The 16,695-nt window shown below is 41.1% G+C and overlaps 1 protein-coding gene across 1 annotated transcript in view; it reads right to left on the minus strand.

The window, feature by feature from the left end:
- Nucleotides 1-16,695, minus strand: part of eea1 (early endosome antigen 1) — a 273,538-nt gene that overhangs the window by 225,056 nt on the left and 31,787 nt on the right. Inside the window, exons 2-5 of the mRNA XM_035426231.1 lie at nucleotides 12,440-12,502; nucleotides 8,265-8,377; nucleotides 7,947-8,001; nucleotides 3,387-3,452 (exon numbers count right to left, since the gene is read on the minus strand). Of these exons, the coding sequence (XP_035282122.1) occupies nucleotides 3,387-3,452; nucleotides 7,947-8,001; nucleotides 8,265-8,377; nucleotides 12,440-12,502 (297 nt within the window). The remainder of the gene's footprint in view (nucleotides 1-3,386; nucleotides 3,453-7,946; nucleotides 8,002-8,264; nucleotides 8,378-12,439; nucleotides 12,503-16,695) is intronic.

Here is a 16,695-nt window from a genome sequence, read left to right on the forward strand (position 1 = left end):
CAAAATTGAATAAATGTTTACCAAATTATTGAAACCCGCCCACAATGGGAAAGGCGGATGTGATATGTGATATGTGATAAGATGTGCCCTCCAAACAGCCAATGACAGCTCAGACCTCTATCTCCAGGCCAGGTTTTTAAGTCAATGACCACCAAGGCCGACTCTCTTCTTTTTCAAATTTTTCCTTTTTCTTCCTCACGTTTTTAGGAAGCTACCCTAACCTCGGTGTCCCCACTAAATAACCCTGGATTGCTGTATCGTTGGACTTAAGAGTCAGGGGTGCAAACTCATCAGAGGTGAAAAAGGTGAAAGATGCGAACCCCCTAGGGAAGTCCGGGGGCACACCCCCCCAGGAAGAAAATTTTTTAAATATCAGCTTTAAAATGTGGATTTACAGTCGATTTTAGCATGAGGATATAGAAAAACTCACCCTAGAACTAGAAGAGTGCACTCAGTAGAGTGCAGATCTCCGCCAGGCATGTTAGCTTTGCTGATGCAACAATACTACACAATCAATGCAAGCAGACAAATACAATATTACAAGTTTTTACCACGTGCCACTGAAAATCCAAAAAATGCCAATTCAGTGAAGTAACGCTAATGGGTGGCGACATGTTAGCTAATTTCTTTCATATCAGCCACGATGTGTTAGACAGAGCTAACGTTGACGTTATAGTCTGGCACTTTTGTTTCAAATCTGGACAGGAACAATTCCAAAAGACCAGTGATGTAAAATATCAATTTCAACGTGAAAATGCCAACAAAATAATTGCCACAGATTCAAACATTAACGTACCCCGTTAGTAGGCGGATTATTTGGTTGGCATTTTAACATTGAAATTTACATTTTACATTGCTGGTTTTTCATTCCAAACGGAAGCAGTTGTTGATCACTTGCGGCCCCTACCGGCCAGTTAGGAGGAGTGAGGAGTTAGCACTCAATGTATTTCAATGGACAAGTAGTATGCCAGATTAGCTGTGGACAGATACACAAACAAACACACACGCGACCAAACGCATAATCCCCTCCAGGCTCGTGCCTGGCGAGGATAATTAATGTAATCTTACTGCTACAAAAGTAATGTAAGGGGGACATCAGTTCAGGGCACTTAAAATAAATTTAAAAAACAGTCAAGGGAGTGCAGAGCCGGGTCCAAAATTGTATTAAAGTGCATTGCATCCACTATACAATAAAGTTCATCAAACAAAACAAAAACACAGTATGCACAACAAATGACAAATCAAATGGAAAATACACCTTATGTTATGTTTTGGTAGAGAGAGAGAGAGAGATTTTTATAGTGCCAATATGGTGTGGCAAGGTGTGTTCTATTACACAAATTATTTAACTGACTAGTACTGACTAGTTTAACTTAAGGCACAGTGGTGGCTGCTGAGCTGAAAATCGAGGCAGATAACTTCCCCTGATTATAAGTCTTGACTTTCAATCATTTTCCTTGATTAACAAGTCTGCCCACGATCTGACTAATTCAATTGTAGATAAACACAGTTTCCTTCTTCACGCCATGCTATGAAGATCAAATAAATTCAAAATAAATTATAAACTCAAAAATGCCATCGAACCTGTGCTCGTTCAAATGACAACATCTGCGTATTCCAGATCTTTGCCATGAACATTTTCGGAGTGTGTACATTTATCCGGTTTTTAATATGCTAATGTCGATTGAAATGTGCACAATTTTGCGACGCAAATGGAATGTTTTTCTCGTCTAAACTAATTGAGGAGAACTGTCTCTATCATATTTAGTAATTTGTCATTTCTAATCAAGCACAATAATTGAAAACAAGTTGACACCAATAATAACGTTAATCAGTTTAAGGGATTTTCTGCTGCTCATTTTCAGCTCTGCATCCATCACTAGGGCACCCAGTGGTTTTCTTTCACATTAAAAAAAATAACAAGCAGTTTGCTGTAAACGGTGGGCACAGACAATTTTACAATTAGGACATTGGCTCTTCTCCATTGCTTTTAATGGTCTACAAGAAAATACAAATAATTCGAAATTCATGCCTGCAAATCCATTGTTAAAATACTTGGTAGATTTGTTAATCGCCGCTGATGGCGTTAATTTATACTTGTTTAACGTGACTTGCGAAAGGTTAGCTAGTGTCACCCAGTGAGTGAACACCACAAACGGCGGTGGTGTAACAGTTATTGGCTCATTACTAACTGATTGTGGCGAAAACCTTTGGTGAAAACTTGCTAGGTTAACAGCAGTTCTACGGGACATTTATTGCTAATGCGTGAGCTAACCATGGCTAGCCTACCTAGCTCTGGCAAGCTGGTATGCTAGCTAGCATATTCGCTGATGTTTAGCTGAGAAACATGAATTGAAGATAACTGAATATAATTACATTATTAATTTCATACATATAACGCGATGAAATAACGCAGTAGTCACGGATGGAAATTAATCTCCGTAAACAAATTCTCCGTGATAATAAATTCTAAAACATAACGACAGACAGCCAGCTTACCTCGAGTTTGTTCAGAAATCAATGTAGATGATGGGTAAGTGAAGTAAGCCTGAAGGTCAATGGCTTTTCAGCTCTGGACTGTCAATCACACTGTGTTCGGGCCGGTCTATTCTTCGGACCATGAACTCTATGGTTTTGGCGTCACAGTAGCTTTGTCCATAATTTTTCTACAGTCTATGCTCTGTCCTCGCAAACCCAGACCCCCCCCCCCCCAATTTAAAAAACTCATTGGATCTACACGAATGACACAAATGACCTATTTTAGATTCAAAATGGTGATTTTCGGCGAATGGTGCCAAGTTTGCACCCCTGAAGAGTGTTCGCACCGCTTTGGAGCCATGTGTCTACGCCTTGAAGTACTGACGGGCTTGTGTTGGGAGTTGGGAGTCCAGTGTCGCCGATAAAGCTGGCCTGTCCCAAACTGCATTTTCCGGCCTTGAACTTCTCTAAATAAATAATTTTAAGTGTTGAGGTTGATAAAGGGTGATCTCCAGTTTTTATTCAACAGAAGTGGCAACCTATGACTGGCGTAGTCTGAAGAAAGCCTATGGACTGTAAGTGCCCACCCACTGTAGTCTTTCGTAAAGCAGGTACCTGGAGCATACACAGTAATTTGGGGCTATTTCTCTGCACTCACTGCAGGTAGTGAGCTAGCTGAGAGCTCATTTTAATCAGAAGGACATTCTACAGTGGAATTCCCAATTAAACATTGGGATGTTGGGTCAAAATGGTCTCACAGTATGTTTTCTATCATGAATAGCGAGGTAGCCATCTAATATGTTTGCTTCAAAACTGTAGCTATACTGTCATAGCCAAATCGTTTTTTTTTTATTGTTGGGAAGGTAATGTCAGGTTTGTTAGGTTTTAAGGCATTTTAAAGGAATTACTTGCTTCAGCTGTCCTTGGACTTTGTCAAGTTCTTTCTTCAATTCCCCAGAGAACCACCTCTCCTCCTAGACAGGAAAGACAGAGAAAGCTCATGGTCCCTCCCATTGGTGAACTAACCTTGGGCATTACATTACATTACAGGCATTTGGCAGACGCTCTTATCCAGAGCGACGTACAACAAAGTATATAACCATAACCAGGAACAAGTGTGTCGAAAACCCTAGAGAGAAGTACTGTTCCAAGTGCAGGGAACAACCGCATAGTTCAACTTGGCCCCTGTAGGTTAAACTGATTAACACTAACACAAACGAGAACAGCAACAACGCAGTCTATGCAAAAATACAAGCAGTATGAGCATGCCATTTCATTTGATTGTAGCTCTGTATTTTTTCAAAACATGGTTACAATTAAACTAACCATGAGCTGTTGAGTACAGTAGGCCGAGGACTGCCCAGGAAATTTCTAGACCCCTCTTTCATCCAGTTGTTTTAGCCCTGCATCTACAAACCACATACACATACATACAAACCATCTATCCACATATTTTACCACTAAAATAAGGCTTAGTGCCACCAGCCATACCACCATGCACCCTGCTCCTGCTGAATGGCTGAAGCTAACCACCTGGGAAAACCAAGTTGCTCCTGGAAGTGGTGTTGGTGGACCAGCTGGGGGAAATCTTCCCTCTGGTCAAATAAAAACCCCAATGCCCCAGTGCAGTGATAGGGACACTATGCGGTCGGAGATGCTCTTTCAGATGAGACATTAAATCGAGGTCCTGACTCACTGTGTTCATTAAAGACCCTATGATACTTTTTGCAAAGAGTAAGGGGTTCCCCAGAGTCCTGGCTAAATTCCCAACCTGGTTCTCTCACACATGCCACCTAATCATCCCCTGATTTAATTGGCTAAAAAATGTTCTCTCGCTCTCCACCTTAGCTTATGTATGATGAGAGTTCTGGCGCAAAATGGCTGCCGTGCATCACTCAGGTGGGTGCTACACATAGGTGGTGGGTGAGGTGAGTTCCCACTCATCACTGTAAAGCACTTTGAGAGTTCAGAAAAGTGCTATATAAATGCAATGGTTCATTCAGTTTGATTTGTGAAGATTACTGTATCTGCACCTCTACTGTTGATTCTGAATCAGACTGCCTAACCCTGCTCTAATCACTATTTTCCTTATTATTGTATCTCTGTACCCCTGATAACATAACCGCATATCAGACCTTGTTAGCAACTTTCACATCTGCCATCTGGCTAATACCTCATTTTTCCAGTCGAAGATCAGTGCGTGCATTTCTAACCCACATAAACTGTTCTCCACCTTCTCTTCCCTCCTCATTCCCCCTTCACCCCCATCTCACTCTTCCCTTTCCATAGATGACTTTCTGGCCGCCTTCAAAGGAAAGATGGCTGGTTTCCGGAACTCCTTTGCCCATCCAGTAAGGCCCCCTACTCCCCGGGACAAACCCACAGCCACACTGACCTCCTTCAAGAGGGCGAAGGACTCTGATGTACTCAAACTCATGACTTCTCATTGCGCAACCACCTGTCCACTTGACCCCGTCCCATCTACAGTCCTCCAGTCCATATCCGGAAAAATCCTTCGCTATCTGTCCTCTACTGTTAATGCCTCCCTTTCCTCTGGCTATGCTCCCTCCGATTTTAAGATGGCTCATGTTACCCCACTCCTTAATAAACCCACCTCAGACCCCTCTGATGTAATGAACTATAGACCTGTATCACTTCTGCCTTTTTTGTCCAAAACCCTTGAGCGAGCAGTGCTTAAACAACTAACCTCTTTTCTCCATCAGAACAACCTGCTAGACCCTCACCAGTCTGGCTTCCATTCTAGGCACTGAACAGAGAGTGTTCTCCTGACTGTGATGGAGGCACTTGACACAGCATTCAACACGGTCATCCACAAACTACTCCTGCAGATTCCTCCTGCACAACATCAGGAGGATTCGAGGGTATGGTGACCTCCCATCGTGGTAACTTCAAATCCCTCCTTACAAGCTTGTGCCATACAGCCACTACAGATGATTCAAAATGCTGCTGCCTGACTCAATCTTCCCCCGTCACTCCTCTGCTGAGATCACTCCACTGGTTACCGGTTGCTGCCAGGATCAGGTTCAAAGTTCTGACCTTCGCCTACACTGCAGCCAACAGGACAGCCCCTGTCTACTTACTGGATATGATTAAATTCTATACGCCTGCTCGTCCACTACACTCTACAGCAGCAGGGCGCCTTGCACCCCCTCCCATTCGGATAAAGGGTTCTTGCTCATCCCTATCACAGAGCTTCTCCACCCTAGCTCCCCAGTGGTGGAACAAACTACCTGTCCCTCTATGATCCACTCCCTCATTGCCCATCTCCCGCCATGGTCTGAAAACGCACCTCTTCAGACTATACCTGGACTAACTAACTATAACCACTCTGCGGATCATTTCTATCACTTAAATTCCCCTCTTTCATGTCACTCATGTTACATGCACCTCCATTCCAGCACTTCTTGTACTTTGTATCATCGTCCTGATGTTGTAGCTTGTACTGCCCCCTAGTTTGACTTAGCATAGGTTAGGTCAGAGTAACGTTCATTGTGTGAACTGAACTTTATGTGTTCTTGGCTATGAATAACTGTACAAAATGAGTATTGTACCTTATCGGACCTGTGTTTTGTAGTTGTTCCAATGATCTTTGGTATGCATTTTTGTAGATCGCTTTGGATAAAAGCATCTGACAAATAAATGTAATGTAATCTAATCTCAGAAGTATCAAGAATTACTGCACAGTCAGATGGGGAGTACCATTCCAAATGAAACACTCCTTCACTGGGAGATGCATTGACTAACTAATTTATGTACTGCCCTGTGGAACTCTTCACCACAGTCAGAACCAGCAAGGTCCTGAATTTAATTAACGGGAATATACACAACACATTAAGACATTAAATAGGAAAGGTATAACTGCACTACATAAAGGCACTAGCAGTCTGCCAATACAATTTCAGTTTCAGAATGATATCCAAATACTGGATCAGTCTGAACTCTTTTCAAATAGTGACTAGAGCAGGGTTAGGCAGTCTGATTCTGAATAAACTTTTTCGGGGGAGACCCAGCGCACCTTTGTTGATATGAGCCTACAGTGACTATAGCTCATGCTGCTTTGGCTTTAATTTGCATCTAACCGCAACCCTACGTTTATACTTTTCAGTCAGGTCATAATTATTTTACTCCAAATTTCTTTTTTTTTTAAATACAGTGGTTGAAATGGGTTATGTACAAAAGACTGTCCCTCTGTGCGTGTTTTCCTCTCGCGAGCGCAGCAGTGAGCGAACGGCAGCAGCTCCTCTCCCATCTCGGATCACGGTGACATCCGATGTACATTTCTTTTAGCGTGTGCGTTCAGAAAAACGTGAATTGAATATTCTTACATGTTTATGTTATGCACTGTTAGTGTTTATATTTAGCCACGAGTGTATTTCGCAAACTTAGTTGTTGTTTTCTGTCTGTTTACATGCAAGCAAGGCAGAAATGGAATACTGAGAAAACCGACATCGTCGTAGGCACTGTTGTCCTCATCGTTGATCAGCAGACTCCAAGGGCTCTCTGGCAAGTGGGAACAGTGAAGACTGTCATACCTGGGGCAGATGGCCGAGTGAGGACTGCGGTTGTCCAGGTGAAGGACCGGACCTACACTCGCCCGGTCGTACAGCTCATCAGACTGCCCGCTCTACCCCAAGATGCTACTGATACGTAGTAGAGGCTTCCCCGATGTAAAATTTGCACACCAAATTTGGGGGCGGCTGTACAAAAGACTGTCCCTCTGTGCGTGTTTTCCTCTCTCGAGCGCAGCAGTGAGCGAGACATGCAAACGGCGACAGCTCCTCTCCCATCTCGGATCACGGTGACATCCGATGTACATTTCTTTTAGCGTGTGCGTTCAGAAAAACGTGAGTTGAATATTCTTTCATGTTTATGTTACGCACTGTTAGTGTTTATATTTAGCCACGAGTGTATTTCGCAAACTTAGTTGTTGTTTTCTGTCCGTTTACATGACGTGATTCAGAGCTAGCCACCAGTTTGTAATAGCCTGTGAGAGTTGCATTATTGCATTCTGCTAGCTACTGTTTCTGTGCATTTCGGTCGCTATTTTTTCCGTTGTTTATACCCTTGTACACTGATTGCTCGTTGATTAGTGACTGTTACCGTGACTGTCGTTCATATCTTGTGCCATTTGTATGCTTATTCGGTGTTTGCTAATCGATAATTTCCAGCTTATTACACCGTCATTACTAGTTTTAGCTTTGTATGCTAGCTGTTATCTGGGTAGCAATCTTGGGATTGATAAACAGCCTAAACTCTAGACCTGGACTCTACATCTCTTTTTTCCACACTCACCTGAGCACCAAATAGTGTCCTGATCCGACACCCTTAAGTGATTGCTGCCACGCCTATAGATCCATACACATCCTCTCACACAGGTTACAATAGAGTATATTAATGGGGCCTAGGATATCTGCTCATTGACATGTGGAAGGCAAGTTGCACAATACCTTGAGAGAGGCCTGCAGGTCCTGCATTTCTTGTCGGAGCAGAGCTAAGTCTTCCCTGTTAATAGAGGACAGAGATCATGCTTAAGGCCTGCTCACACTGTTTAAGATCCCTGACGATCCTATAAACCTGCTTCGATCTCCAACTTTTTCACAGCCAGTCAGCAACAGCAACAGCATTAAGCTTAACAATAAAAGTTGGAGCATATTTAGTCCGTTACGTTTATAGTTAAATTGAATTTGGCCTAATTCTGGAATACATTTAGAAAGTACACATTATGTAGTACACAATATGGATGGCAGTGAAAGGTATGCAGTTACCTGCTGGACCCTTGGGACATGGGCTCGTTGGCAGATTCATGGAATACGTCATAATGTTTGAAGAGCTCCTCAGCAGAGTTATGCGACTTCATGCACTGAGGACAGATGAAACCCTGAGGATACAAACACAAATGAACACTAGGCATTCTGTTGGATTATATGACTCAATGGGTTTACACTGGATTATGTAACTGATATGACAAAGTGGATTATATGACTTTTCATCAGGCATTTAGGACGCATTGTGATTCAATTGTCCAAACCACCTGTGGAGGTGGTCAGGGACAAATTGTGATCACACTGACTGAACACAAGCATAAATGCAAAGGCGTTTTCAGTCCACATACAACAACTATGTTGTAATCGAAAATATGTGTTCAAATACCTTCACAGACAATCACCATTATCTTTGAAGGGACAAAGTGCAAAGATAACACAGTAATGTCAGCTGACAACAAGTAAGTTACAATATCTTACAAGAGACGTGTCCTGGGGACAGGGCGACATTGTATGTGCAGTTGTTTCAGCTGGAAGTGAGATCAGGTTCTGACTGGATGTCAACATGAACAGTGGAGTCGCATATTAATGACAGAGGTAGTCCAGCTAAATGACATATAGACAATATCTGGATATGAGACTGCTAGGTGTAAAGGGGCTCTCAGAGAATGATACTAGGTCATATAACTCAAGAGACTACCATGGAGCATATGACTTGACAGTAGATGGGTTAACACAGGATTCTGCAATTTTTACATGTAAAAAAGAGCCAAAATTAAGGGAAAAAATACACTGTGTTCTATAAAAGCAGATTTTTAGGGGTCCAAGAAGCGAAGCTGGTGGAACCCTATTGTATCTGTTAGGAATATTATTAGGGGTCCAAGCAGCGAAGGTGGTGGAACCCTATTGTATCTGTTAGGAATATTACTAGGGGTCCAAGCAGCGAAGCTGGTGGAACCCAATTGTATATGTTAGAATTATTATTATTAGGGGTCCAAGCAGCGAAGCTGGTGGAACCCAAATGCATCTGTTAGGATTATTATTATTAGGGGTCCAAGCAGCGAAGCTGATGTTACGCGTAGAGATGTCCCTTTTGCAACTGAGTGGTCATATATTGTCATGGACAATACGTTTGTGAAACATACGTGCATTTGTGATCCCTGGGTAGGCTACCTTCAAAAATAGCTGTGCGTAATACCACACCTGTTGCTTACGGCGTTGTCGCCCTTTTTAGTACAATTTGGCTTGATTGACAATTCATTTATTCAGTAGGTGAGAGTATAAGCTTTCTAACGATGTATAACATGTCTGATTTTTCTTTTGGAATAGCATTTCATAGGTCAGCGTAACCAAAAATTTTCTTATCTGCCAATGTCTAAATAAATAATGTGGTAGGCTACTCTGCACGCAGGTCGCGAGTTGATATTTCGTCTTTTTCTCAATGTCGTATTTCTTATTTGAAATGAGTATTTATGTATTATTATTCTATCTGTCTCTGAGGCGCTCTGAAATGTGCATTCTCTGCTAAGCTGAGCAATGGATTGGAATAGGTATGTTTCTGACGTAATGTTGCACGGTATACCAAAACTTCAGCACTTTTTTTGGTACTTAAAAAAAAGAAACGGTTCGGTATTTTCCGACGTTCGGTAGTTTTGCGTCAAATGTAGAAGCCAGGGAAATGTGTCTCCCGCATTACCGATTGAGAGGATGAAAAGTGCCATTTGTCAGAATCTTCGTTAGATGGCAGTAGCAACTAAGGTTGTCAAGTGAGGTGATGTGCGCTTGTGCATTCCTCGTCGTTGATACAGCTCAAGCTTAGACTCAGTTCACTTCAGTAGCAATAGCTGTTCTAATTTGGAAATATTTTATTATAGGAAGATGCTGTATTGTTATTGAAATATGCTGTTTTTAGATCTATTTTAAAGTGAAAGACCTGTTTAAAGATAATTTACTTTACAATTGTTTAATTTTTGAAATATATTTAATATAGTTTTCTATGGTTTAGTGTTGTAACACTATAGGCCTATGCTTATTGATATGTTGAACAGGCTTCAACTTAAAGGTTGTTAATAAACCAGTTTTTAATAAACCGTGAATTTGAAAATGAGGTCAACCCTTGTGGATATTACGTTTCTGATCTATTAAGGTATTTTCAGTATCGTTAGTTACCGAGTACTGAATCAGTATTGTTTCAGTATCAATTATCGTGATACTAAACCTGGTATCGGTATCAAAGTCAAAATTTTGGTATCGTGACAACACTAGTGTGACACCTTTTTTAGTTGCGGCATGGAAGCGCTGTAGCTGTACATACACACTGGGCCATCTAAGTGTTACTACATGCCATCTAAGTGTTACAACATAGTAAAGGCTTTTACGGGAAGCAGCCAGGACACATTCATGGCGCCGCAACTAAGTCATCCGCCAGCGTCTCTTAGCACAAAATTGGCCATAAGTCATCAATATTTTATACAATCATCATGATATTCAGTAGATATGTTGGGTGAAGGCATATTATCATGAGGAAAAAGCCATTTTAAAATCGCTCCATAGGGGGCGCGATGGTGCCAATGCTTGGACCCCTCCCAACGCCGCTTGTTATTCTTATTATTATCCGTTAAAAATGTCTGAGGCTCAGCAACCATAAGTTGTAGACCAACCAAATTTGGTCGGTGGGTTCCTATGGCCCCCCACTACTCAGGCACTAAAAATCACCTATGTTGACCAGAAGGTGGCGCTCTAACAAAGGGTCATACTTTCAAAGGCCATAACTGCCAACCGATCAACACAAAACTTCATCGACCGATGCATCTGAATGTGCTCTACAACTTTGCTATTGGGACCACCTATGTCCGCCATATTATTTGCCCGCCATTTGGACGTTTTTATTAGTTGCGGCGCAGTAGCGCTGTAGCTCCAAATCTTAAGTGTTACGACATCTAGTAAACTTCTTTACGGCAAGCAGCTAGAAGACATCCATGGCAACGCAACTAAGTAATCCGAGACCGTAGGGTCTCGTTTTTATCAGTGAGGGGAGGGTCTGAATGTCGGGGAAGCAATGGAAGACCAGCCAGAGTGCATGCTAGGCTACTAAAAGTGTGTTAGTAAAAGCTTTTTGACAGGATGAATAATTCCTTTTCTTTGGCATCTTTTGAAGACAATATCTGGTGAGTTTGTTTAGTCGTTGAATCTGTCATTATGCTGAGAAATAGCTAAACCATTTTATTGATAGTATTTGAGTTTTGTGCAAACGCGCGAAAACGTGCTGGTATAATAAAACAATGACGGTAATACATATGTAGTCCGCTTCGTTCCGTTGCTACCATAATATAAACTATCTTGTATCTACAGCTGCAGTTTCTCGCTGCAATTACTAATATTGAATATAAACAAAAGACGCAATTTATGCTGTCTGCCAGTGTCTGGATAAATAATACGGAACTCCGCGCGCAGATAGCATGGATGGCGAGTTGGTATTTCGTTTTTTGCTACTAAAAGTTTGTTAGTAAAAGCTTTTTGAAAGGATGAATCATTACTTTTCTTTGGCATGGATCCATTTGAAGACAATATCAGGTGAGTTCGTTTAGTCTTTGAATCTGTCATTATGCTGAGAGAAATCGTATTCCGTAGCAACAAGATAAACCTGACATTAGCCCAAAAATATTTTCCAATACAGCAGTGAAAACGCTGCTCACGGAATAACGAAATAAACGAGACAACGTTTTTAAAAATTATACCATGTACATTCTCTGCTAACCTGACCAATGGATTGGAATATGTGTCTGACGTAGTGTTGCACGGTATACCAAAACTTCAGCACTTTCTCGGTACTTAAAAAAAAAGAAACTGTTCGGTATTAGAATTTTCCGACATTCTGTAGTTTTGTGTCAAACTTTTGTGGACCAACCAACTAACCGACAGACAGAGCTATAGAGCTGCGGTCGCAGCTAAAAATGAGTGCAGTTATATGACATCAACTTGCAGAAAAAAGCATTTTTCTTTATTGCAGCAATACTCAATCCTGGTCCTGGACAGCCTCAGTCTGCTGGTTTTTGTTTTTCTCTTAAGGTCAGTGACCGATTCCCAAGAAACCAAGTGACAGTTAACTGTTTTTATGTGGGTGTATGTGTACACACGCACACATACAGTACACACACATAAATACACACACAACACACCTCGGAGGTCTGGTCAGTGTTGACGTCTGTGGCAGGCTGATCAGGGCCTCCTTTTCCAGGAGTCTGTATTGGGACAGACAGAAGGAGAAATATTGAGAGGGAGAGAGAAACAAGAGTGAATGTGTTTCCTGCATCATTCCACTCCAGCAGAAACTGCACAGTTCTTACCCAAAGCCAACTCATTGAGAAGATGCCACCCTGCCAAGATCCACATGCCCGCCAAAATTTTAGTAGTTTTTAAAACCAAACAAAAAATGTTTCCTTTAAAAACTTAGTTATAAGATGTTTATGCTTTGCGGTTTTCATGGTATCACATTTCGGCAAAATAAAATTTTCACTGGAGGGGGTCCAGTGGAAGTCTACGGAAAGCCACAATGAAACGCAATAAATACTCATCTGGATACCTACTGCATATAGGGCTGTCACGCCAAATTTCATCCCCACTCCAAATTTCATCCCCCCTATTCTCTTCCAGGTTATGTTGCGCCGTTACGCATAGACATATTACGTTGTGCCGTTCCATTGCGCCGATTGGTCAGATCTCTCTGTCTGAAGATTCTAATTCAAACAAGCTTTATTGGCATGACATATATCTATACATATTGCAAAAACATGAGTACAACAAACAATAAACATATGAACAGAATATAAATGTGTGTATGAATGGTATTTCTGTATGTTAGCTTGCATAGTGTCATGTGCAAATTAGGTGAAACAGTGAGTACAATAATTTTTAAAAATCTCTCTCTCTAGCAAGATTCATAGATCGCTAGCTAGCTAGCAAGAGACATATACAGATAGCCAGTGAGACAGCCAGATATACAGATCACTAGTTAGCTAGCTTGAAGAGCTTCTCTTAGACTTATATAATAGCTTCTCTTCCTAGTTAGCCAGCTAGCTATCAATCGCTCACTGTCGTTAGCAACCAGCAGAGAACACTCAGAAACCACATAGGCAAGGTAGTCAAGTTAGACAAGTTGACTCTAACTTACGCATTAAGGGAAGGTAACCGGAAACGTAACACCGAAAGAGAATAGGGGGGATGAAATTTGGACGGGGGATGAAATTTGACTCTAAAACATAACATAGCATAACGAGTGATTCTCATACAATGAATTTAGATTTCCCCCTACACAAAATGATTTTCAGGTTTTTAGCTGCTAATTTCTATAGACAACTCACTATACTTTTGTATTTGATATTTTTGATATATAGCCTATCCCTTTAAATGTTAAAGTGACATACAGCTGACTCTCCTTTCGCTGTGTGAGCTGGCTCCCCCCTCCCTCTCATAGCAGTGGTATGTACCAGGAAATTATATATTTTAAGTTTTTCAAAATTGGTCAAATTTAGCCATTGTTATGCATCATTTCTTCAAAAGAATGAGTCCTCTGCCCTAACCAAGACTGCAAAGGTATGAATATTATTTGGATTAATTTTAACTAGCTAGCATTTGGCAAGCATCAACGTTCACCCAGCTAATGTTAGGTTAGATAGCTAACTTTAAGAGTTAACTTATGAAAACATTAACTTTTCACTCCTGACAGAGATGAGTAGCCATTAGAAAAATTATTTTTCAAAAAAGAAGACTAAAGGAGAAGGAGGGAGAAACTGCACCACAGATACGTTACCATAGCATTACTGTTTAAGTAACAGTTTAATTGATGAAAATCAATGGGCCTCATTCACGAAAAATGCGTATGTGTGTAAGAATGTTTCAGGATTCATCTTTTTTTAATCTGTATATGTTCATGGCTATTTCCTTATGCTAATCACATTAACAGGATTGTGCATAAACTTTACAGTCAGCATTCAACATCTCATACACTTGGGATATGCACAAAAACAAAGGTCTGCACGTGTCTCATATTGATTTTTTGTAGGAACATTTTTAAGAAAAACTTTTTTTAATGAGACCCATTGTGCTTCGAAAAGAAGGTATTTTGCATATCAGGCACCAATGACTTTAAAGCCCTTTTGTGTAGAATTTGTATGTGATTACATTATCCTCCGAATCATTCTGATAACATAAACACGTCTGTAACTGAGACCATTGCTAAAAAAAAATAATTTTATTTTTGGTTCCTTTTGCATTCTGTTCATTCAGTGAGTCGCTGGTACAACTTGATACGAAAAGTGGGGTACAGATTTCATTGACACAGCCACAGTAAATAAATAAAATTTCCAACACAAAATATGTGACCAGGTCTGCAGGCCCGAGTGTATCAATGAGAAATAACATTTAAACAGACAAACTTTGACCACACAAAGATTGGCCCAGGGCCTGGCTGATTACAAACACATCCAAAATGCCCCCCTCAGTAAAATTCTAGAACTTGCAGCAACCTGTTCATATGCCGGTCATACGCCGATGACACACAGCCTTACCTCAACAACAAACCCTCTGCCTCCTTCCCCAATCCCCTCCCTCACCCCCTTGCATCTGTGAAATTAAAGAATGGATGACCAATTCATTCATCCTCAAGTTTATAAGGAATAAAACAGAACTCATGGTTGTGGCATGAAAACAAAATTATGTCCAAACTATTGACGGCTGCTGCCCCATCTCCCACATTAGGAACAAGGGGGTCTTGCTGGAACAAACCCTCTCCTTAGAGCCATATGTCAAGTAAGTCACCAAGTCCACCATGTTCAAATGCTAATCCATCTCCTTCACGCTCTGACACCTCTGCCAAAATATTAATCCATGAATGTATCACTTAATTATTCAAAATATGATATGGTACTTTAATACTTCAAAGAAGCACACTTTCACATAGTTACAAAGACAAAATACAGATATATCCACACAAAACATACCAAATTGAAATCACATTGTTGGATCTCGTATTCAGCATTCAAATAGATTCTGGGATAAAAGAGCACTTGAATCTTTTGTGTCTGTACTGTGGGACTCTATACCGCTACCCTAGCAACAGCTGAAACTCTCAATGCAACACGAGGCGTCACCGGCGATATGGATGTCTAAATATGGATCTCAGACTAACACCAAAAGACAGAAACTACTCGGGCCTGTACATTCCTCTGACAAGGGATATGATTATTAGAAAGTTGTGTACTTTGATGTGCAATGAAAGGAATTCAGTGAAACTGCATGAAAATTTCTTTGCATTTCACTGATTTGCCACTGGAGACACAATTCCCAAAGTCTCCAAAATGTGAGTAAGCATGGGTCATAGTTTGTGTAAATGTACACATGCTTTTAATTCAATCCCAAATCCACAGAGGAAAGTGGCGTATGCATCTATTATATGCATGTGCAACATTTATAAAGGAAAGAACATCTTTCTCTTTGACCCAGATGAGACTAACTTAGGGTACTCCATTTTGGCCAGCGACAGATCAATCAACTGGCCCGAATCTCATATTGGCCCTGGCCCTCACTCCTTACTATTGAGCCACGCAAAATTGCCTTCAAAATTATCCTCTGACCTATAAGTCACTCTATGGCTTGGCTCCAGTCTATTTAGCCAAAATACTCTACCCCTATAGCCCCAAACATAGCCTCTGATCCTTTGAATCTGCACTCCTTGTCATTCCCCGCATTAGGCGATGCACACTTGGCGACCAGGTCCTTTCGGCTGCTGCCCCCAAGCTGAGGAAGAGAGAAGGATCTAGCTGCAGAAAACTGGGGAACCTCCACCAGGAGGACATCTACGGAGGGGACCGGAAGCACTTGACCTCCATGTGAAGGACCCAATGAACAAGTGGAAGGACCGGAAATCACATAACCTCTACACTACGAACGGAACTCACATGACCGAAACTGTTCGTATACAGTTCATTGGAGTGGAGTTCAACAACGGTAAAACCGAAAGGTGAAAGAAGGCAGGTTTCTTGAACATACGAAGCTAAAGCCGAGATATATCAATGTTTTATTACTTCCAATAATTCTAATATAAGATATTAGCATGGAAGCTATTGTATAATGGTTTGGTGAGCGGATATTGTCTGGAGATGCTGAATGAATTTATGCAAATGTTCGCTACGTTTGTTAGCCTTGGTCATTGCTACTCGGTGCCGCTTCAGCAAATGAGTGCAGGCGAATATACATGTTGAAGACAATCATAAGGTTAGCTAGATGTTCTGTATATTTATATTATACAGCCTTTCCCCTTAAAACCTTTAATGCCCTTCTTATAAGTGGTCATCCATTTATGAAGCCAAAATCATGTTTACTTAAACTGTTTTCTTTGTTTACATTGGCTATGTTTGTTGCGCCACAGTGACATTGT

This window comes from Anguilla anguilla, chromosome 7, assembly GCF_013347855.1.
Source record: "Anguilla anguilla isolate fAngAng1 chromosome 7, fAngAng1.pri, whole genome shotgun sequence".
Taxonomy (NCBI): Eukaryota; Metazoa; Chordata; class Actinopteri; order Anguilliformes; family Anguillidae; genus Anguilla; species Anguilla anguilla.